The following is a 24,354-nucleotide window of genomic DNA, read 5'->3' as shown; positions in this document are numbered from 1 at the left end:
TGGATCAACCTCTGCTGGCTTCAGACTTTTCTTCTGCAGCTACTTCCCCTCTCTCAGCCTTCCTGGAATTGAAGAGAGTCATGGCCTTGCTCTGAATTAGGTTTTGATTTTTTTTTTAATTTTTTAAAATTTATTTATTTGACAGAGAGAGAGAGAGATCATGAGTAGGCAGGGGTGGGGGGAAGCAGGCTCCCTCCTGAGCAGAGAGATGATGTGGGGCTGGATCCCAAGACCCTGAGATCATGACCTGAGCTGAAGGCAGACGCTTAACCCACTGAGCCACCCAGGTGACCCTGGATTAGGTTTTGATTTAAGGGAATGTTTTGGCTGGCTTGATCATCGGTCCAGACCATTCACACTTTCTCCATATCAGCAATAAGGTTGTTCTGCTTTCTTATCAGCTATATGTTCACTAGAGTAACACTTTCAGTTTCCTTCAAGAACTCTTCCTTTGCATTCACAACTTGACTGGTACAAGAGGCCCAGCTTTCAGCCTATTGGCTTTCAACATGCCTTCCTCACTACGCTTAATCATTCCCAGCATTTGATGTAAAATGAGAGATATGTGACTTGAATGCTTCGAGGCCATTGTAGGGTTATTAATAGACCTAATTTCAGGGAACAAGGAGGTCTGAGGAGAGGGAGAGAAACTGGGGAGTGGCTGGTAGATGGAACAGTCAGAAGACATCAACATGTGTTAGTTATGTTTGCCATCCCATAAGGGCATGGTTCGTGGTGCCTGGAACAATTAAAATAGTGACATCAAAGATCACTCATCATAGATCATTCATAGCAATATAATCATAATGAAGAAGTTTCAAATATTTGTGACTATTACCAAAATGTGTCACAGAGACACAAAGTGAGCAGGTGTTGTTGGGAAAATGGCACCAACAGACTTGCTCAGGACTGCCACACATCTTCAACTGGTGAAAAACACAGTATCTGCAAGTCTTAATAAAGTGAAACTCAACAAAAGGAGATATGCCTGGACATGGGAACTCTCTACTTTCCATTTGATTTTTCTGAAAACCTAAAGCTGCCCCCTAAATGGAATTATTAATTAAGGAGAAAAAGTAAACTGGTGGAGGAGGAGATTGCTGCATGGTAGGTACCTTCTTGGGGAAATCTTGAATCATCCAACACAAATCAGGCTAAAACATGCTTTTGGTTCTTCATTTACTTTGCATAAAGGTGCACCGTTTATTTTGCAAGGGCATAAAAGAACAAAACGAGAGCAATAGCATGTCTCACAGCCATTGCCAAAATAAGCTCTCTCACTAGGTTAACAGCCATGAACATTCAATCAGTCTCAGAGAAGTAAATCTCAGCCTTAGGAAAGGTTCCAAATCTCCCTCGGTTTACTCAGTAAATAAAGGCTGTATCTTAGTGATTCTTATTAAAGGATTCACCACATCAACAAACATATATGAAGGTGTTTAACAAAGTGCTTAATTGTTAGTATCTCATTGATCAGCAATCCCTCATTTAAGTTCACCATCAGAACACATAGTTTTTGCTCAGGCAGAGAACAAGCTCCTTCATACCCTCCCTGGGATGGAAGTTTGGTAATCCAGGAGACTTCAAACTCGTCCACAAGCAGACCCCAGTCTCCCCCAGCCCTGGGACCACTCACCTTCTCTGCCTTTGGTCATGGACATAAACTCAGGTCTGTGGAAAACATTCTTTTCCTCTCTGTAACTCAGCTTGCTTTCTAACTTTGAGCCTTGTGCCACTGAGCTAGTGGAAAAAACAGCCTCACACCTTTCTGGGGTTCCAGGAGCCTCCCCAGTGCCAAGATGTTGAGTAGTGGGGCTTGAGTGTGGGGTGGGGTGGGGAAGGTCCTCCGGGCTCGGTCCACACAGTTACTGCCAAGACTTGTCATCCCTTTTCCATATGCTCCCGGCAGGTCCTCCAGGTTTCTGCTGCTTTCCTGCTGGGGCGGGGATGTGGGAGTCTCTGGCAGGGCCGCCTTTGATCCTGCCTGCTTGGACACAGCCATATTCCCCGGGATTTTCTTGCCTTAGTAGTGACTATTCTGCAAAGCCAGACACAGATCCTTTCTGCTCCTGGAATCCATGACCTCTCATTTTTGCCCCTTTACTCCCACCTATGAGCAAACATTTCCAGTCTGGGGATGACACAGATTCTCTTTCTTTCATCTCCCCCGCAATGCCCCACCCCAGGGATTCCCTAAGGGCGTAAGCTTTTGGAACAAGGAGCAAAATTACTTTCAAACTCTATCTCTTTTCTCCCTTGCTACATCCCTTCCCCAAGGCAAGGAGGCTGAAGCCTACAGGGATGGAAAGGAGCCTTACAGAGAAGAAAGGGAAGAAATCCACATTTCAAAATAGTATTTGGCCATATATTTTAATTGTACGTAGGTCTGTCTTCCCCTAGTATATTTTAAGCCTTCTGATAGAGTGAATTGTTTTCTTGTGTCCTCCACAATGCCTGTGCAGAGAGAAGGTGTGTCCTCTGACAAACTTGGGTGGTTATTCGTTACGCCTTGTCCAGTTTTGAGGAAGGCTCTGGAGCACTCCTTTGGGGTCATGATGGTCACATCCCTGATGCTAAATCACAAGACTTCCCTTCTCAGTCATTGACAACTATTACATTTTTGGTCACCTTTGGAGATACTGCATATATCTGAACGTAGTTCATCAGAATGGATGGAATTTTAAAACTGTTTTTCATTAGGTGGCAAGGTTTGGGTCTAAATCATTAAATAGGCTGGGAGTATAAATCATCATACTACTATTAGTGTGTGGGGGGCAGGGAGGGAAGAGGCAGAAACCTTAATACATTGAGTCTCCTACCCGCAAACGCTGCTGTGTTGATTCAGTATTTTCACGTATTATACTCCTTTAAGCTGAGGCGCCAAAGGCCCGTCTTAAAATGCGAACGTGCTATTTGATGATGGTCTTAGATTACCTTGGTAGTTACTCAGCGGAACACAAACCCTGAAGGAATGAGATATAGGACAGGTACGTTGTAATGGAAAAGGGTGAAAATTTGAAAAGGAAAAGGCCACTGTCTCCCATGGGTGACTGGAATTAGAAATAAAGTATGAAAGGGGCTCAGAAACCAGGACAGAAGTTCAAAATTTTGTCCAGGATACAGAGACCCTATTTCTGGGGCAAAGGGATTGTATGAACCTATGGACTTTCTTCAGTGCGAGTTGTCCAATGACAGCTTTTTCATTCTCCGCTCCACTCAGTAAGGGTAGGTGGCTCCCCAGGCTGGGTGCGCTGGAGTCCCAGGGCTCTGGGGGGGTGTCTCACCACTGGCAGGTGCCATGCTGACTAGGAACGGAGAATGAGCTCTTTGCTCCAGCCGCCCAGTCTGCTGCCAGTCCTGGGACAGCGGGGCTGGAGGTGCTCTCCATAGCCACGGCCACCTGCAACCTTGTCAAGGCCATTAACTCTTTCATTCTAAACCTTTCTAGTCCTCTAGTCTTTCCTCTCCAACAACAGGTCCATCCTGCCCCTGCTGGATCATACCAAGTGACTTGGGTGCCCAGCCTTCTGTCGCGTGTGGAAGATGGAGAACCGGCTGCTTGGAGCGATCACCTTCCCCTCTCGAGTTCCCATTTAAGTGGCTCTGGGGTGATCCCTGATCCCCAAATGAGCTGAAAAGTGGCTAAGAGGGCCCTGCTGGGACATCTCACAATGGGCTGAGCATATACATTTCCGGCTTTGCCCCTCTTAAAAGCAAGGAAGGCAGAGACCCTTACCGAAACCCTGTCTGAGCTTCTGCCTGATCCTGAGCTGAGTTCAGTTCTGAAGCTGCCCGCGGCCTCGGGGAGCAGCTGTACTACATGGGGCCGGAGCCGACAGCCCCTGGGACTCAGCTGCGGTGCCGGGGCTGGATGCTGAGCGATCTATCTAGTGAGAGTAGGTCCAGGAGCGTTCATTCCTACACCCCAGTTTCTGGCCCCAGACCTGCCACCCCAGAGTCGCTCAGTAGGTGTATATCATCATGAAATGAAACTGCATTTAACTCACATTTATGGGATCTGGGTCTACTTTACCAAGCTTTTTAACATCCCCCCAATTCTCTGGCTCTATATAAAAGAGAAATTAACTTTATTAATTGACTCAGAAGATTCATATTTTTCTGCTCCCCCCAAACAGTAAAGAGTACATTGTGCAAAGGAGTAGAAAATGAAGGGAGAGGGCCCTTCTTATTGCCTGACCAGACACTCATGTGCTTTTATGGAATAAGTATTTTGCACCAGGACTGGACAACATAGTGGATTCCTGATGAGAGAAGATGAAAGGAATGACAGTTGGCTAGGACAGAACGCCAAAGCTTCCCTCTTCCCTCCAGCCAGCAGCTCTGCTCCTCGGAGCCAAACAACCCTCTGTCTGGGATTTGTGTTAAACATGACTCTGCCGTGGCTTTTCCCCCAGACAGTGTAAGGCAAGTTCTTTTATTATTATCCTTGTGTAGACTCAGCTAAATCCATACATAGGAGCCCTTATGTTGCTGCTGCTCTTTTGGAATTTTCTGGGCTTTGAAGATGGTCTGTGACCTATTTTTGAATTACAGAATCTCGAATTCTTGGTCAAGTTTTCACTCACGAGCCCCCAAAGCTCCCAATTATGGTGCAAATGGATTGAGTTAGTTGAAACAGAATTGAATTATATAAACCTGTAGGAGATTCCAAATGGTTACTGTTTGACCTTACAATCTATGTGTGGTATCCCCATTTAATTTTTATTTTTTATTTTTTCAAGATTTTATTTATTTATTCACTTGAGAGAGAGAGAGTGCATTTGGTGGGAGGAGCAGAGGGAGAAGGACTAGCAGACACCATGCTAAGCGCAGAGCGCAATGTCGGTGGGGGGGACGGGGGGGCTTGATCCCACAAACCTGAGAGCATGACCTGAGCCAAAATCAAAAGTTGGATGCTCAACCCACTGAGCCACCCAGGTGCCCCTATAATCCTATTTTCCGAATCCCAAACAGGACACATTCAGAGCATGAGAAGGACTTGAAATCAAGACTGCCCTGGGAGCAAGAGAAATAGTCACTTGATGTATGTTGCATATTATTTAGGTAACTAAGTCATTTCCCTAACCTTGCCTTGCTTAGGTAGTATAATTTCTTGTATTCTGTAACCTCACACCAGTCTGAAGGTAGTGAAACGGCTGTGGGGGAGGGGAAGCAAGGAAGAGAAAATGGTTCAAGTGATCTGAAAGAGTGTTTCAGAGATATTGGTGTTATTGAGCTGCAACTAGTTACGTATCATTTATTATATTTCTGTTATGCATATCATATATTAAATTACCATATATACTTATCTGGTTGGAAATCCCTTTAGTAAATGAAATGCTTGTGCAGTGAGGGCTCAGTGACTGCTCGTGCTAACCAGCTGAATTCCATTCACTTGACCTTAACGGGCAAGAGGGCTTAGCTGCTGGGGTTTAGTTCAGCTTAGTAATTTCCCTCATTTCGTCTTTGCAAAAAAGTCATTGTTTGCGGTACCTATTGCTGTGTAACAAACTACCCCGAAGGCCAGTGGCTTAACTTGAGTACTTAGCAGCTCAGTTTCTGTGCATCTGGAATCTGGGAGCAGCTGAGGTGACTTAGCTCCCCCTCCCAGAGGCTCCCCTCAGTTCTTTGGCGCGTGGGCCTCTCCAGAAGGCAGCTCACGACACAGCAGCAGCCTCCCTCAGAGGGAATAAGAGTGTGCAAAAGGGAGCAAGACAGAAGTCATGGTCTTTTTGTCACCTAATCTTGGAAGTGACATGCCATCGCTTTTGCCATAGGGTCCTGCCCATGGTCAAGGGAAGGGGATTCCTTAATGGAATGAGTATCAGGTGACAGGGGTCACTGGAGCCATCTTAGGTGCAGCTTACCGCAGCTAGAGAGAAAGAAAGGGACCACTTTACTTGTAATCAAAGTAGTATGACCTAAATATGACACAAAATACACAAGCCATCAAAGAAAAGTTAGGTGAATTGGACTTCATCAAAATGAAGAATTTTATGCATCAAGAAAGTGAAAAGACGGGGCGCCTGGGTGGCTCAGTGGGTTAAGCCTCTGCCTTCGGCTCAGGTCATGATCTCAGGGTCCTGGGATCGAGCCCCGCATCGGGCTCTCTGCTCCGCGGGGAGCCTGCTTCCCGCCCCCACCCCCTCTGGCTGCCTCTCTGCCTACTTGTGATCTTTCTCTCTGTCAGATGAATGAATAAAATCTTAAAAAAAAAAAAAAAGAAAGAAAGTGAAAAGGCAACTCACAGAATGGGAGAAAAAAACCCACAAACCATACATGTGTTAGGGTGTCATATCCACAATATATAGACTTCTTACAATTCAACAATAGAAAGAAAAATAATCCCATGTAAAAATATGCAAAAGAGGGATACCTGGGTGGCTCAGTGGGTTAAGCGGCTGCCTTTGGCTCAGGTCATGATCTCGGGGTCCTAGGATCGAGTCCAGCATGGGGCTCCCTGCTCAGTGGGGAGTTTGCTTCTCCCTCTCTTCCTCTTTCCCATGCTTGTGCGCTCTCTCTCCCTCTCTCCTCGTGCTCTCTCGCACTCCCAATTTTATTTAAAAAATATGCAAAGGATTTAAAAAGACATTTCTCAAAAGAGGGTATACACATGGTCAATAAGTACATGAAAAGATGCTCAACATCATTAATCATTAGGAAAATGCAAATCAAAACCACAGTGACTATCACTGCATTCACGTTATGTTTATTAAAAAAAAATGGAAAAAACACGTTTTAGCAAGGATATGGAAAAATTGGAATTCTCATTCACTGCTGGTGTAAAACATTGTAGCCACAATGGTGGTTCCTCAAAAACGTTTGATGCAGCATTCCTACATGACCCAGCAATGCCATTCCCAGGTATAGCCCCAAGAAAAAAGAAACTGCACATTTGCAGAAAAATTTGTCTGTGAATGTTCATAGCCACATTATTTGTGAGAGCCAAAAAGTAGAAATAATGAAAATGCCCATTAAACAGAATGGAAAATCAAAATGTGTTCCATCCACACAATGGAATGTTATTCAGCCATAAAAAGGCACAAAGTAGGGGCGCCTGGGTGGCTCAGTGGGTTAAGCCTCTGCCTTCGGCTCAGGTCATGATCTCAGGGTCCTGGGATTGTGCCCCACATCGGGCTCTCTGCTCAGCAGGGAGCCTGCTTCCCCCCCTCTCTCTGCCTGCCTCTCTGCCTACTCATGACCTCTCTCTCTCTCTGCCAAATAAATAAATAGAATTTCTCTCTAAAAAAAAAAAAAAGCATGAAGTAGTGGTATGGGCTACAACATGGGTGAACTCTGGAAACATTATGATGTGTGAAAAAAGCCTGGGACAAAAGGCCACCTAGTATATGATTCCATTTAGTTGAAATCTCTAGGACAGGTAAATTCAGAAAGACAGAAAATGGATTATTCACCAGGGGCAAACACGGAAGGAAGAGGAAAGAGGCATTGACTGCTCATTGGTATGAAGGTTCCTTTGGGGGTGATGGAAATGTTCTGAGATTATACAGCGGTGCTGGTTGCCCAATTCTGAATATACAAAAAACCACTGAACTCTAGGCCTTAAAAGCAGTGAATTTTATATGTGAAAAAATCTTTTTCTAGATTACTACGACCCACAGCAACAAATGTTATTCAGTGTTTGGTAGCCCACTAGCTACCCTGCTGGGTCTAGGGTCTCAAACCTAGATCTTTGGTTTTCATCTCAGCTGCCCATTAAAATCATTCGGGAGGCCTACAACACCCTGATGCTCAGAGGACACCCAGACCCGCTGGGTCAGAATCTCCACGGTGGGGTCCAGACCCCAGGGGTTTTCAAAACTCCACGCAGATTTCCCATGTGTAACCAAGGTTGAGAAGCAGCGGCCTGGAGAGTCACGACTCCTTAGCAAGTCAGGTTCACTCAAGAAGTGACCACTCGGGGTGCCTGGGGGGATCAGTAGGTTAAGCCTCTTCCTTCGGCTCAGGTCATGATCTCAGGGTCCTGGGATCGAGCCCCGCATCGGGCTCTTTGCTCAGTGGGGAGTCTGCTTCCCCCCTCTCTCTCTCTGCCTGCCTCTCTGCCTACTTGTGATCTCTCTCTCTGTCAAATAAATAAAATAAAAATCTTAAAAAAAAAAAAAAAAAAGAAGTGACCACTCTCCCGCTCAATCTCCTTTCTAGTAACTGTAACGGGCAAGGAAAGCTGCGTGGCCCTCAAGGACAAGCCTCTCTTCCAAGTCAATATGGCCCCTTAACCTCTCCTCTAATTCCCTGCTATTTTCCTTTCTGGGGGTGTCTTGGAATGTTTGGTACTTCCGAGAGGGCCTATTTTATGCTTTCCCGTTCTTCTCTCACCGTGGGTTGGGTTGCTGGGATTCAACTGCGGACAAAGAGCATCATTTGTTCCCGTGTGGAACCGAAGTTGGATTCTGTCCAAATGGGTTGGCACTTCTGCCCTGAAAAATCTGGATGTTTGTGAAGTTCTGAACAAAAAAATAAGATGCAAGGAGCTGGGAATGTGAAGACTTTTACACCGGGCTGCTGACCCCTCTTTTTATTTTTTAATTGAGCTGTAAGTCTCGGCTTTATTGAACCGTCTTTAATCTCGGGCTTCCAGAGCCCCAGCCTCTGGGGTCCTGAATCCTCCGCTGCCCAGCAGATCACCAACTTGCTTTGGCGCCACGTGCACTGTTTGGCTAAACTATCTGGGCTCGGGTCTCAAATCACAGGGGCCCTAATGAAATCCACCAACCGACCGAAGTATTAACATTTTTTTTCATTCATCCCCAGAAGCTGGAGGCAATTTGTGTAAAAGAAATTGGTGAAGAACTTAAAAAAATAGAAAATTGAAAAGAACTAGAAAAAAAGAAAAGGATCAGCAACAGCTACTTTTTAGGCTTTGAAGGCCAAGCCTGTGCTATTCTGGCTGGTAACCCTCTCTTGAGGTGGGTGACGGCAGTAAACACACGGGATCCGCCTTGGTGCCACTCAGAGCAACAGCGATGGGAGGAAACTCTAGAAGGGAGACTAAGCAGAGACGGACGACTTCAGGAAACTTCTGGTAAATAAGAACACAAAAAATCGCGGAGGCCTGTGGAATGCAGGAAGGATAGGGAAGAAGGAAGTGTAGACATGTGGATCTGCTTCTTGAGAGCCGTGGAAACCAACTAACTTTCTAGAATTAAGCACATGTCTCAATCTAGCTGAGTGATTTTTTACACATATATAAATCTGTGAAACCACAGGCCAAATCAATATGGAGAATGTTTCCTTCTTCCCAGAAAATCCTCTTACAACTCTTCCCGGTCATAGCCCCCTCCTCTCACCCAGAAGTAGCCCTGTCCTTATTTCTATCACTATGGATTAGTTTTACCTGTTCTTGAACTTCATATGAATGGAATTACACAGTGTGGGTTGGTTTGTGTATGGCTTCTTTTGCAGAGGATAAGGTCTTGGGGGTCTACGCATGTTGTTATGTGTATCTATAGTTTGTTCTTCTGATATTGCTGTGTAGTTTTTCGTAATATAAATGCTTATCCACTGTCCTGCCAGAAGGGTTTTTCCAAAGTGGTTGTATCATTTTTCACTCACCAACAGGGAGAATTCCCATGGTCAGTTTTTTTTTTTAAAGATTTTATTTTATTTATTTATTTGACAGAGCTCACAAGTAGGCAGAGAGGCAGGCAGAGAGAGAGAGAGAAGCAGGCTCCCTGCTGAGCAGAGAGCCCGATGTGGGGCTCGATTCCAGGACCCTGGGACCATGACCTGAGACAAAAGCAGAGGCTTTAGCCCACTGAGCCACCCAGGCACCCCCCACCATGGTCAGTTTTGAGATTAAAGAGCAGTCAGCAAACTCCTGAGCCAAACTCCTGGCAGCATGAAATTTGCAAGGATCTGGAAGATAGGGAACCAGCAACACTGCAGCTGAGGGATGAAAGAAAAGGAATAAAAACAGAGGCCAGAAAGGGCACCTGTAACTGTCCCGCCCCATCCAGTGCCCGCAGGAAGGAAACCCTCCGTTATTTGGGGGTCTTTTTCCTAGAGTGGACATTAGCTAAAGGGATTTGATGGAATGGGAGATGCTAAATTTTTTTTTTCAATTAACATATTGGAAAACAATAATACAAAAAAGAAAGAGCAGGGTAGGTAGTAGTAATGTTTCTCATACTTCACTGAGCAGGAGAGCTGGTTAAAAACACAGAATTTATGCTTTAAAAAAAAAAAGATTTTATTTAATTGACACAGAGAGACAGCAAGAGAGGGAACACAAGCAGGGGGTTGGGAGTGGGAGAAGCAGGCTTCCCGCTGAGCAGGGAGCCCAACGCCCTGGGCGCCCAGGATCATGACCTGAGCGGAGCTGAAGGCAGCTGCCTAAGGACGGAGCCACTCAGACACCCCACAAAATTTACACTTTTATTTTTTTTTAAGATTTTATTTATTTGACAGAGAGAGCACAAGTGGGTAGAGCAGCAGGCAGAGGGAAAGGGAGAATCAGGCTTCCTGCTGAGCAGGGAGCCCAATGCTGGGGCTGGATCCCAGGACCTGGGATCATGGCCTGAGCCGAAGGCAGCTGCTTAATGGACTGAGCCACCCAAGCGCCCCAGAATTCACACTTCTAAAGAGACACTCCAGGTGATACCATTGGTGTTTCAAAAACTACTGAGAGGGAAATCTGGGTGGACCAGTCAGTTAAGCCCCCATAGGCTCCTTGCTGGCAGGGGGGGTGGGGGGTGGGGGGGTCTGCTTCTCCTTCTGCTTGCCGCTCTCCTTGTTTGGACTCTCAGACAAAAAAAAAAATAAAATCTTAAAAAAACAAACAAACCCTACTCCCACTGTTTAGAGGTTCAGGAATGCTTGCACGTAATGTGTGCTGGGGATAACAGCACGAATATGCCCGTCTAACTTGACTTTATATTAGGGCACCTTGTTGACACTGTCCTTTCGATCTGTGAACGTTTTGAGTGTCCCTTTAAACACATAAAAATCAAGGAAAAGCTTCCAGCATTGACTTTTTCCCTGGGGCTGGGGATGGGAAGGTTCTATCCGGTAATGAAGCTTTTTCTCTCCCTTTCTTGTTGCAAGGAGGACAATTACCTCAGGTAACCCCATTCCCCTTTTAAAGGGATTTACTTTTAGTTTCAATGTTGAGCTGTGAGGAGCTACAAAAAATTACCAAGACAGCATTACAAAGTTAAGCCAATTTTGGCACATAGTAGCGACTTGATTACATTTATTTCATTAAAAAATACAGTGGGTGCCAGTTACGTGACAGGCACTACTCTAGGATAAGGAATACCCGTGGAAAGTGCATATAAAATCCATGAAAAAAAGTGGGAGACAAACGCCCCTTGGCCCGTGCTAGCTGAGACCCTAGCAAAGCTTTCTTCGTCCTGCCCCCTCAGGCCAACCTTGACCTTCGGCTCCCCAGGCCACTAGAGACCCCTTGGGCCAACGGACCCTCTTCAACCACCTGACTCTCTGCCCCCCAGCCCTCCCCGCGGACCCCAGCCTGCTTCACCCATCTCTGGAGCCAAACAAGCAAACAAAATACAGGACGGAAGAGACTTCTGGTTTCAAGAGATTTTCATTCTAGTGGGAAATTGTATTAGTCAGGGGCGTGGGGGGGGGCGGGTAACCTGTAACAAAAGTGCACGCCCACGCCCGCACGCGCACACACACTTGGGCACCTGTTGTCGGTAGCTTAGCACAGTGAAAACTCATAGAGCTCAGCATCTCATAGCCCAATTCAGGTTGGTAAGAGGAGAGGAATTCTGTTCCAGGCCGCCCTTCAGGTCGGGCTCCTTCCACATTCCTCCGAGCCCGCAGAGCCCTCTGCGTTCAGCCCGCAGAGGGGAAGGAGAGAGCCCGGGGACCTCACGCGAGTTTTTACGGCCAAGCCTGCAAGGTGCGCGCACCACCTTACCCACAACGCATCCACCAGACTGGGGCAGTGGCCGCCCCCAGCTGCAAAGGAGGTTGGGAAATGTAGCTGGGTGGAAAAGGAAAGAAAAGGAAACCGAGTTTGGTGAACCCTAACAGCCGCTACTGCAGGGACAAAGAAGAAACAGGAAATACAATCCGGGGTGGTAAGTGCTGTTCTATGGGGAGGTAGACAGTGCTTGGTAATATACAGGAAATACACCTAACCCAGCCTGCATTTGGGCAAAGAGAATATCCAGAAGGAAATGATGCCTAAACTGGGGGGGGGGGGGAGATTAATTTCTTTTTAGACTATGGTAACTGTCTGCTAATGAGATACCTCCCTGCATGAACGATTTGTTTAAACCCAAAAACATTTTTCCCCCCAAAGTAACTATTAAAAAATAATAAGCCCTTTCTTGGGTTGCTCTCATTCTTGCTTTAATAAGAAATAGCCTAGGGGCACCTGGGTGGCTCAGTTGGTTGGGCGACTGCCTTCAGCTCAGGTCATGATCCCGGAGTCCTGGGATCGAGTCCCACATTAGGCTCCCGACTCCATGGGGAGTCTGCTTCTCTCTCTGACCTGCCCTCTCATGCTCTCTCACTCTGTCTCTCTCTCAAGTAAATAAATAAAATTAAGTTAAAAAAAGAAGAAATAGCCTAATGTGGCCTTTGCTATTGACTGACTGCCCAAAAGTCACTCATTCCATCTTCCTTGATAAGAAATGCCTGTTTTCCTGATCCATTAAGCAACAATGTGTGCTAAGAGCGTGGGTTCCAGGACATGGCCTGTAATTAGTTTAGGGCAACCACGGTAATCCAATTCACCTTTCATTCACTCAACCAGTATTTAATGAGCTCCTGCCATGTGTTATTCTGGTCTAAGTGCTAGTTTCACCATTGTAGGCATGGGGTGGTTGGAGCATGGGGCCCAATTCTAGATAATGAGGGGGAGGGGGAAGACTGCTGGGGGCTTCTGGGAAAAGGCTTTCCTCCCTGATAAGGTAGAATGAGAGTCATCTAAAGAGAAAACCAGGGTTATTCCTTCTTGCATTTTGGAGGATATTATGTGGGGTGTGATGCTTGGAACTGAAGCGGTGTCTTGCAACCAGGAGGAGATGGGGAAGAGATCCCAGAGAGGATAACCTAGAGCTCTGGCCTAGTTAGGTGACTGAATTAGGCACACCTGGAATCACCTACATTTTTTATATGAGACAAAAGAAAGTCTGATAAGCTACTTTCAGCTGGATATTTGGTCACTTATAGCCAGAAGCATTTAAACAAATGCACGTGATTTTGTTGGCATTGTTTGTTTTGGGTTAGAATGGGGAAATAGTTTAATAAATGAATGAAGAATCTGATATTTTTCATTTTCTTCTCAGCTGTGCTGTTTGATCATGGAGGAATTTCTATTGTAGATATATTTCTGGATAAAAATCATCCGTGGGGCACCTGGATGGTTCAGTCGGTTAAGCATCTGACCTTTGATACCAGATCAGGTCATGATCTCAGGGTCTAGAGTGGAGCCCTATATCGGTCTCCATGCTGGGTACGGAGCCTACTTGGGATTCTCTTTCTCCCTCTCCCTCTGTCCCTCCCCACCCCCACTTGTACTCTCTCTCTCAAAAAAAAAAAAAAAAAAAAAAATACCTTCCGTGTTGACCCCTTCTTTGGCCACTGCAGATACCCCATTGGAAGCAGATATGTTTGGAAGCAAAACCATATTTTCTTTTAGGTCCCTACTTTGTGCCCTTTGGAGAGCACTGCCAAATGAAAGGGTTTTTTGTTTCTGGTTTTTTGGGTTTGGTTTGGTTTGGTTTGGCTTTTTAATGTAGAAGAGGCAGCTCCTCATTTGATGATGATGAACTTGATAGGCAGATTCCTTCCTCGCTTCCTCTTTCTTTCCTTTCTCTTTCTTTTCTTTTTAAAGATTTAATGTATTTGTCAGAGAGAGAGCATGCACACAAGCAAGGAGGGGCGCTGCAGAGGCAGAGGGAGAAGCAGGCTCCCCGCTGAGCAGAGAGCTCCATGCGGAACTCAATCCCAGGACTCTGGGATCATGACCTAAGCCAAAGGCAGACGCTTAAGGGCTGAGCCACCCAGGCGCCCCTCTTTCTTTTCTTTCTTTTTACTTTCTTTCCTACCCTCCCTCCTTCCTTTTTCCTCTCCCTCTTTCTTTTCATCTCACCCTCCCTCCCTTCTCTCTTTCTCTTTCTTCTCTCACCATAGAATGACTTGGGCTGCAAACAGTGTTCTTTGTGGCCTGTGGGATTTTTGGAGGCTCCCTGAATCTTGTTCAAACAGAAACCTGGCAAATTCCATCCTAATTCAGAGCTTCCTGGCTGAACTCCATGGAACTCCAGCTAAGGAATTAAGCTGGTAAGCCAGTGATATTTGAAATGAATAATGGAGATATTTGGGGATAAGCTTTAATTTTGGAATAAGTATGCCAGAGAGCTTTTTGCTAGAATGACCTGGCATCACAAATATTTGAGATACCACTTGGCTTCTCACCTGATGGTGATGATGCCAATAAAGGGCAGTATCTTTCCCAGACTCTGTGAGATCCGGGTGCTAATGCCTGTTCGCTTTGACGATTATGCTGTTGATCCAAAAGGTCGTCATCATCATTTTGAGGTTTTCATATCTGCCCATTTTTTATGTCATTGGTTGTTTTGATTTATAGCTGTGATTTGAGGGAGAAGCTCTGTTTTGGTCAGGGTACTGGCAGGAACTAGACGGCAGAGTGTACTGCAGATGATTCATGAAAGGGCTCTCTGAAGATGTGAGAGTATTACGGGAAACCCACAAGGGGGAGTGAGACATTAAGGCGAATACCAATGACTACTTTTAGGCTTGGAATGGGTCAAGGGAAGGGAGATGTTTTTGGAAACTGAAGAGATCAATAGCTTTGGGAGGGCCTCCTGCCAGAAGCTATGGCCTTGCCTAGAAGAACATAGTGGCTGTCAAACCAGGACTCTGGATAGACAGAGAGACGGGGGAAAATACACTGACATTACCCTACTCTTATCCTCGGATCTTGCTGCTAGTGAACATCATTGGGTAACTCAACCGGCAGTCAGAGGGAAGGGAGCTCGGTTGAGGCTATCTATAAATGTCCCCCTCCTTGGCCACAGAACAGGGTAGAAAAGGATAGAGAGTGGATCTGGAAGAGCAAATAGAATTATCCGTTTGTGTGCCTTCACTTTCTTTGTCGATAACTTTAAAAAACCAGTTAATAGAGGGGCGCCTGGGTGGCTCGGTTGAAGCCTCTGCCTGCGGCTCAGGTCATGATCCCAGGGTTCTGGGATCGAGCCCCGCGTCGGGCTCTCTGCTCGGCAGGGAGTCTGCTCCCCCCCCCTGCCTGCCTCTCTGCCTACTTGTGATCTCTGTCAAATAAATAAATAAAATCTTTAAAAAAAAAACAGTTAATAGATAGGCAGGTCCTAGATCCATTCTTTAAAGCTATGCACTTTTATTTTTTAGGAAACAGGGGTGCCTGGGTGGCTCAGTGGGTTAAAGCCTCTGCCTTCAGCTCAGGTCATGATCCCAGGGTCCTGGGATAGAGCCCTGCATCAGGTCCTCTGCTCAGCAGGGAGCCTGCTTCCTCCTCTCTCTCTGCCTGCTTCTCTGTGATTTCCGTCTGTCAAATAAATAAAAATCTTTAAAAAAAAAAGAAAAAAAGCATCTCTTATGGTTTGTCTCCCTCCTGACCCCATCTTGTTTCATTTATTCATAAAGCGTGCTTTTAAGCCACTGGTTGGAGGTCAGTTGTTCATGCAGCTAAGCCTGATATTTTTGAAGAATACAGAGACCCAGGCTCCTTCCGTTCTGTTGCCCTCCAATCCCTAAGGTACTGCTATCATTTACATGAACGCGACAGCTCATTATCATAGTCCTATTCTAGTTCAGGGGAAGTGGGACGAGAAACAAGAGGGCACATTATTCTTTTTAGAGGCATGACCCACAAGTAGCACACGTCACTTCCTCAGCCACACCTAGTACTTTAGTTCTCTATTGTGGCAAGACCAGTTATCCCAAAGCTTAGGAGATTCGAACAGCAAACATTTATAAGGGGCAGCTTAGCTGGGTAGGTTACATCTCAAGGGCTGCTGTTATCTGAAGGCTTGACAGGGGCTGGTGGATGCACTTCCAAGCTCACTCACATGGTTGGAGGCAGACCTCTGTCCTTACTGGCTGTTGTAGGGAGGCCTTGGTTGCTTGCCATGTGGGCGTCTCCCTAGGGCTGCTCGCCATGGCAGCTGGCTTCCCCCAGAGGGAAGACAATCCCAAAGAGAGACAGACACAGAGACAGAGAAGCTGCAATGTCTTTTTACCCCATTTCAGAACTGATCCATCATCATTTGTTTCTTTACTGGTCACACAGACCAATCCTGGTACAGTGTGGGGAGGGACTATGGGAAGGTGTGAACAGCAGGAGGTAGAGATCACTGGAGGCATCTTGGAGGCTAAAATACCTCACTGGAAGAGAGGTGAGAAAAGCTAGTCTTTAGCTGGGCAGCCATCCCCTCAGATAAAACTATAGGAAGAAGCAGAGAAGGGCTGAGGGGACACACAATTCTCTGCACCTGCCTCTAGCCACACAAATATACATGTGCACTCTCTTTCTCATACATGAATATACATTCTATATCCTAAAAAGATTCTAGGTTTCTGAATTATAGTTCAAAGCTGTGGCCTAGAGGATTCTCATCCTTAGGGTCTCTATCCCCAGAAACTTGCCTTCTTCACTCCCAGACGATGCCAAATTCCCATATAAAATACTTTCAAAGAAAGGAATGGAGAGAGGGAGCTTCCATCTGGAGGAAAGAATAAGAAAATCCTTCTCGGGGCAGCTGGGTGGTTCATTCGGTTAAGTGACTGACTCTTGATCTCAGCTCTGGTCATGATCTCGGGGTTGTGAGACTGAACCCCAGGTTGGGCTCTCTGCTCAGCAGGGAGTCTGCCTGGGATTCTCTCTCTCCCTCTCCCCTTCCCCCCGCTCATATTCTTTCTCTCTCTGTCTATTGAAAAAAGAAGAAGAAAAAGAAAACCCTTCTGCATTGCTAATCTGGAACTCCAAGGATGAGTCATATGAACTATGAGTCAGTTTACCATCATATGTAAGGAGTTGGATGAGTTGCATAAATGAGATTCAAATCTAATGTTTCTTATGTTTTTCTAAGTTAAGGTGGTAAACTCTTACAGGAAGCCACATCGAAATCTATATTGACAGACGCATATCCCCAGTGTAACAGCACTTAAATACTTTTAAGCATACAAAATGACGGTGAAGGAGAAGGGAGAAGATCTCTAGAAGCTTCTACTTCTTCATGCCTGTAATTGTTTACGTAGAGCACAGCAGCATAACCCCGGGCTTCATCAAACCCCCAAATCTCATTCTTTCCTGCCAACAGAAGCAGTGGCTGATGTCCCAGATCTTTGCCTGACTTACATCCACTTCACCACCTCTCAGTACTTCCATCATGGGAAAAGAATGTGAAGGTTCAAATTATTTTTCTTATCAGCATTGTTATGGCTAGATACTTTGGCATTGATTTTGGGCAAGGATACATTTGAAAGCGTTTTAAAATGACCTTTTAGTGGACAGTGGACTCTGGGGAACAAAATTCTACATGGAGATGGAGAGGGTTAAGAGAGAAGAGCAAAATGTCACCCACGACATTTTGTCAGTTCAAAAAAGTATGTCCTTGATGTCCATAAATTACCTACTTGTCATCTTGTCCTTTAATGTGCAAAACTAATTTTTTTCTTGAGTCTCCATCAATTGAGAAAAATCTAATACTCTGTCCAATTAGTTTCAAGGTTTGTTGGCCTGTAAATTCCTGTTTTTTGTAATCTTTTTTTCAAAATTTGGCTTGGATTCACTGCTTCTCCTGTATTCTTTTTTTTGTTTTGTTTTTGTTTTTTTATTCTTATTAGTTTTTTTTTAAGACTTTATTGATCTATTGGATATATTTGAAAGAGAGAGACAGTGAGAGAGTGGAGGAATGGGAGAAGAGGGAGAAACAGTCTTCCTGCTGAGCGGGGAGCCTAAGCTGGGGCTGGATCCCAGAACTCTGCGATCACGAGCCAAGCCAAAGGCAGACGCTTAACGACTGAGCCTCCCGGGTGCCCCTGTCCTGGATTCTTAATTACTCTAGTAGCTGATAGTCTTCCTTCCGTGCATTCGTCTCTTCTTTTCTTTACTCTGACATTAGTCAGGCTCCTTGTGCTGCCAATAACAGATACACAGCAAGAAGAGAATTCCTTCATTCACAGAGCCTGGAAGGCTGGGGTAGCCCAAGGGAAGAGTGGGAACTGGGGCCCCAGGACCTGACCTCTCTTCCTCTTCTTCCCTTTGAAACCCCATCTCTGCCTGGCTTCATTCTCTTCCACGGCAGAGTGCCCTTCTCTGTGGGGTTGGGTAGAAGCCTGCCTGTAACGCCAGCCCTCTTCCTCCTAACTCTCCATGCAAGCGCACAGTAGAGAATTACCCCTCCAGTTCCAACTGGGAAAACTCTGGTGCAGGACTTTGCCCACATGAGGTCAAGAGCCCTTACCTTGTTTCAGTCCCTGTGTGTGCAGGGAGATGGCACTGTGATTGGCCAGCTGGGGTCCTGGGTAGGGAGCGTGGGGGGCTCTAATTGCTCTACCAGGACCACACAAAGAGGGAGGAGTTCTCCAAAGGAAAAAGGATGCTGTCACCCCATTACAAGAAACACACATTTCTTCAGTCCGCCGTGTGCCGGAAACGTGCCTCCAGCAGTTTCTTCCCCATCCCCTGAAGGATCACCAAGGCAAGGCTTTTGCGGACTAAAGCTTTCTTAAAAGTTGAAGATTTCTTCAATTGTGCCTACATAAGGAAGCCTCCGGAAAAGCCCCGAAGTACAGGATTCACAGAGCTTACGGGAGGTGCTGGGAAGTGTGTGGTGCCCACAATGGGCATGGAAGCCCAGCGTATCTTCCACAAACCAAATCCTCTACAATAGATTGGTCATCCAGTGAGTAAACTGTTTTCCTGAATTCTGGGAACTGTTCTAGCCACTTAATCACACCCAAGGAGGGGTTCCTGGGAACTTTTGATATAAAACCTCAAAAGCATGCCGCCCTTCAATATATTACACTGCTTACCTCTGGGTAGTGGGATCATGGGTAGTTTTTATGGATTTTGTTGGGTTTATTATTTGTCTTTTTTGCTTGTCTCTATTTCCACAATTAATAAATGAAACTGGCTCAAGGCAAGTCAGGAGAAACAGAGCCTGCTGTCCCTGTCCTCTTTAGGGAGAAATGTGAACCCCCTTGCAGAAGCCTCCCACCTCCTCACCCCCAGCCAGGCCTTCATCCTAAGCCTCTGCAGCAGGACCCCATCACACGACCACCACAGTCTCCAGTGAGGATGGAAAACGGAGTATTTCAGTGTTTTCAGCCTCTACAATCTTGCTAGAGAAAGGTGGCTGCAGAGGAAGGGGCCGGGCACAATGATCAGTCTAGGCAGCCAGTATGTCTGCAACAGCAGAACTGGGACACCGGGGAACGCAGAGGGATTGGACGATTGTTCTCGGTCTGGGATGGGTGTTACCACTCTGGTGTGTGGCCCTGGGTGTCCAGAAGGGACTCCTGATCATAAAACGGAGAACTCTGGGTTTTCATTATGACTGCTCTCAGGCATCACACCGATCCTGGTCCCAATCTCGTTAGTACTTTGCAATGATAGTAATTATTATTCCTATTTACAAAGTGTTTTTTCCGAGGTAGGGTATTGCCAGCCTCCTATTACAGTTGAAAAAGTCAACTCAGGAAGGTTAGTACGGGGAACAGATCCACCGGGGCAAGGAGGGCCCTGCAGCTGGCCGATAGGACTGCTACACCGGGAGAGCTGAAGACCCCCGGGTCCATGAGGGCCTGGCACGGGGATGCCCCGGCCACCAAGGCCTGAGACGAACTCCAAGGCCACTCATCCTGTGTGCTGCATCCTATGGCGACGAGCCCGTGCATGTCAGGTTGGGGGACACCCTTCGTGCCGAACACCAGATGCACCTAACGGAGGCTGATGGCGAGGCCCCGCTGGGGTAATGGGTGGGCTTCTGGGATCCATTCTGGGACACTGAAGACAGGGGTGGGGGGTGTTGTTGTGTGCTAGTGAACGACGTGGCCAAGACTCAGCCCAGGACATCATGAAGGAGTACTTCAAAGGCAAGAAATGAATAAATAAAAACTTGGCACTGGTTTAAACAAACTAGTTAGTTAATTAAAAGGACACAGAATCTCATTTTGTCCCAGCATGGGCCAGTCAAGGACTCTTGACTCGGGCCTGAGGAGCACAGGAAGCAATGCTTCTGTCACACACTGTACTTCTTAGTCCCAGGGCACACTCTCTGCCCAACACGTCAGCTCTTCTCGTCCTGGATGGATTGTTCTCGAAACATGTCTCTGGTGTGCTAGGAAGACGTCTGATGTGGGTCTGAGACCTGGTTTACCATCTCTCTCAGGCCCTGACATGGGTACATCACTGTGCTCTGCATCTGCTTCTCCCACAGTTACTTTTCTCCGTTATCAAGTGTCTATGAAAGTGCTTTGGAACGTAAAGAATGTTCTCTCTCTGTAGGTATTTCTTACGTGCACACATTCCTAACTTGTCTCCACCTTTCCCCCTTTTCTTTCTTTCTTTTCCTTCTTCTCTTTCCTCCCTTCCTCCCTTCCTCCCTCCCTCCCTCCCTCCCTTCCTCCCTTCTTTCCAGAAAGTGATGTCAGCATCCAGCGCTGGGTGCTGGGAAATGCTCAGGATACCACTCATTAGGTTGCAGGGGAGCATGTGGGGGGACATTATTCTTCCAGACCCTGGGTCAGTGTGTGTTATTCCCAGAAGAAATGTTTTAAGGTATAGGGAGAGGAAATTTGCCAAGGATGTTTAATGGGTTCTTGTAAACATTTGTATTCTGAATAACTGTTAGTGTTTCTTATTCTGGACTCTTTATTTTAAAGATCTAAAAAAAGTTGTGCCTGCATTGTAGGTCAGAGTCAGAAGTGTAGACCAGTCATGGGGCGCCTAGGTGGCTCAGTCAGTTAAGCGTTGGACTCTTGATCCCAACTGAGGTCTTGATCTCAGCATCCTGAGTTCAAGCCCCACACTGGTCTCCATGCTGGGTGTGGATCCTACTTAAAAAAAAATTATAGACCAGTGTCATTCCAGGGTGGGTTGGCAGACACTGCTAGTGGCCTTTCTAATATCCATCCTCCCCTTCTTTCTTTTCTTTTTTTTTTAAATTTTATTTATTTGAGAGAGAGAGAGAGCCAGAGGCCAGAGAGAGAGCACAAGTGAGCACAGGGTGGGGGAGGGACAGAGGGAGAGGGAGAAGCAGACTCCCCACTGAGTGGGGAGCCCGACATGAGGCTCCATCCCAGGATGACGGGGTCATGACCTGAGCCAAATGTAGATGCCTAACCAACTGAGCTACCCAGGTGCCCTTCTCCCCTTCTTTCTTACTAACAGAACCCTGATTTTGCTTAAGGCAGCCATATGCCCAAATAAAAATGTTCACTTTCCTAGGCTCCCTTGCAGTTAGGAGTAACATGGGACTGAATTCTGGCCAATGATATGTAAGTGACAGTTGCCAGGTGGGGGCCTCCAGGAAACCCTTTTTAAAGATCAGAGACTTCACTGGCATTCTACAACCCCCCCCCCCCCCTTTTTTTTTTTTTTTTTTTTGCTTGAAATGCAGACTCAACGGCCAAGCATCCACCTTATAGCCATGAAAACAAAAGCTACAAGTTAAAGATAGCAAAGTAGGAGACAGAATGACCGTAAGTCCTTGACAATATTAGAGAGGCACTTACTTGCTGATGTCTCAGGTAAAAATAGTCAACTAATCAATTAAATAAAGAAACAAAAAGCCAATTTGGTTAATCCATTATGGTCAAGTTATTGTCCCATGCAGTGAAACACAATTTTTAAGAAAATATTTATTTATTTATTTATTTATTTGGGGGGCGGAGATGGAAGGGGCAGAGAGAGAATCTTCAAGCAGACTCCCCGCTGAGTGCAGAGACTGACTTGGGGCTCCATCTCCCCATCTGTGAGATCATGACCTGAGCCAAAGCCTGGAGTCGGCCACTTAACTGACTGAGCCACCCAGGCACCCCAATCAAACACACTTTGAACTAGTAAGGCCATTAAGACATTAAATGTGCTATGATAAGGGGTTCCTGGGTGGCTCAGTCAGCTAAGCCTCTGCCTTCAGCTCAGGTCATGATCCCCAGGGTCCTGGGATCGAGTCTTGCATCGGGCTCCCTGCTCAGCGCGAAGCCTGCTTCTCTCTCCTTCTGCCGCTCCTCCTGCTTGTGCACGTGTTCTCTCTCCCTCTCTCTGTCAAATAAATAAATAAAGTCTTTTTAAAAAATAATGTGCTATAGGGGCGCCTGGGTGGCTCAGTGGGTTAAAGCCTCTGTCTTTGGCTCAGGTCATGATCCCAGGGTCCTGGGATTGAGTCCCGCATCGGGCTCTCTGCTCAGCCGGGAACCTGCTTCCCTCTCTCTCTCTCTGCCTGCCTCTCCGCCTGCTTGTGATCTCTGTCTGTCAAACAAATAAATAAAATCTTTAGACAAACCCTAAGAGACTCTTAATGTCACAAAACAAACTGAGGGTGGCCGGGGGGAGGAGGGTAGGGAAAGGGTGGTGGGGTTATGGACATTAGAGAGGGTATGTGCTATGGTGAGTGCTGTGAAGTGTGCAAACCTGGCGATTCACAGACCTGTACCCCTGGGGCTAATAATAGATTATATGTTTACCAAAAAAAATTATTAAAAAAATAAAAATAAAATCTTTAAAAAAAATGTGCTATAATAGAAAATGGGTGCAAACTTCCTGTAGGGTCTCTGAGACACCAGTGCTGCTTACACTTCCATGTGCCTATAAAACCCTTGGGGACCTTGTTAAAACCGCAGATGCTGATTCAGTCGGTCTAGACTGGAGTCCGAGGTCTGCCTTTCTCAGAAGCTTGCAGCTAGTGCTGAGGATGCCGGTAGGGACCACACTTTGAGTAGCAAGGACTTGAAAAATGACAGCTCTTTTGTCTGCTCCTACGTTGGGTCTATTCTGTTTTTCTTTGATACGTGGATTATTCAGCTAAAAATCTGCAGAGAATCCAGTACATTTTCAACCAAAAAGTTTTTATTTAGAATATTTCAGAGACAAAAAGCAGTTCACTTTGTTTAGTAAAATAAATTTAACAAATACATTTAAATAAGGTAAATCGAAGACTTCTGTGGATCTTTTCCCTGTTACTTGGTTTTCTGCCAGTTGGAGTTTCTGTCTCCCAGCCTGACTGGGTTTTTTCATAAACATAACATGAGGGAGGAAGCATTTCCTTCTGACTCTACTTCCCTAAGTTGTTTTCCTCATGTTACGTTTTCGACAGAGGCCTTGCCTACTCTGAAATGGATGGTAAAAATAAATTGGTACTGGGAGGTGATGGTAAAAGGCAAACTTAGATGATTTTCACACCATCTGTTATCAAGAACCAAAAGGAAATGCAAGCCCCACCACTTCCCAGCCAAGCCACTGCTTTACACAGAAGCTACATGGAGTTGCCTAGGGTTACTTTCTTTTCTGGTTATGTACATTAAAAAAATACAATGTTGTGTTAAATAGCAGGACAGCTAACAATGGAACACACAGCACTACACTGAAAAACCAAAAAGCTGGGTTAAGCCAAGGAGAGAAACGGCGGATGGTCTTCATGGAGGGCAGCTGCCAGTGCCCACCATCTCCTCAGTCTGTCACGGATCTGCACTCTGAGGGCAGGCCTTCCGATCGTCGCCACTGAGCCAGACGCTGCTTAAACCATTTCTGGAGGAGGGAAATGTACAAAATTACCTGTCACATACTGGCAAACTGGAACATCCCTTCCTTTTCTAAAAGGTAGCCTCTGTGGCCCAACTGGAAAGGAATGTGTCCACAAGGATGGTTTTTCTCACTGTGACACTTACCTTCCCTGCCCCAGGACATTTGTACATGCTATTTCCTATGCTTAGCGTGTTCTGTCTTCATTCTTTATCTGATGATCTCTCTCTCATTCTCAGGCCTCAGCTTAAAAAGAACTTTCTCAATGAAGTCTTCCCTAACCACTTTGTGAGAACCTAAAGCAGGTTCTCCATCCGTCTCCTTATTCTCTATTAATACTTTGCTACCTTCACAGAACTTTTACCATTTGTAATTACTATGTTTATTCACTTGCTTTTAGTCTACATTTCCTTCTAGAATATAAGATCCATGAAAGCAGAGACTATTTTCACTTTATCATCACTGATCACATCCTTTACCCCTAGCACAAGGGCTGCTTCCTCAAGTTCTCATAGACAACTGATCACCGTAGAGATTCCTGTGGGAAGGCCTCGGACTGCAGAGTCCCCGGTCACCTACCCAAGCAACTTGCCAGTTTGTCCCAGTGTGAC

The 24,354-nt window shown here is 46.0% G+C and overlaps 1 protein-coding gene across 5 annotated transcripts in view; it reads right to left on the bottom strand.

Moving 5' to 3' along the window:
* Positions 1–23,058: 23,058 nt before the first annotated feature.
* The window catches only part of LOC111149124 (HOP homeobox), a 29,787-nt gene continuing 28,491 nt past the window's right edge, over positions 23,059–24,354 (bottom strand). For 4 of the 5 annotated variants that reach the window (XM_022506053.1, XM_022506051.1, XM_022506050.1 and 1 more), the window contains one exon: positions 23,075–23,749. In XM_022506053.1, the coding sequence (XP_022361761.1) occupies positions 23,672–23,749 (78 nt within the window). In that variant the 3' untranslated portion in view covers positions 23,075–23,671. Of the gene's footprint in view, positions 23,750–24,354 lie in introns of all 5 variants that reach the window. The other variant, XM_022506052.1, reaches the window with a different exon arrangement.

The sequence above is a fragment of the Enhydra lutris genome, unplaced genomic scaffold, assembly GCF_002288905.1.
Source record: "Enhydra lutris kenyoni isolate GAN:26980312 unplaced genomic scaffold, ASM228890v2 scaffoldscaffold21, whole genome shotgun sequence".
Classification (NCBI taxonomy): domain Eukaryota; kingdom Metazoa; phylum Chordata; class Mammalia; order Carnivora; family Mustelidae; genus Enhydra; species Enhydra lutris.
The sequence above is the reverse complement of the archived record's forward strand: the minus strand, read 5'-3'. Positions and strand labels throughout refer to the sequence as shown.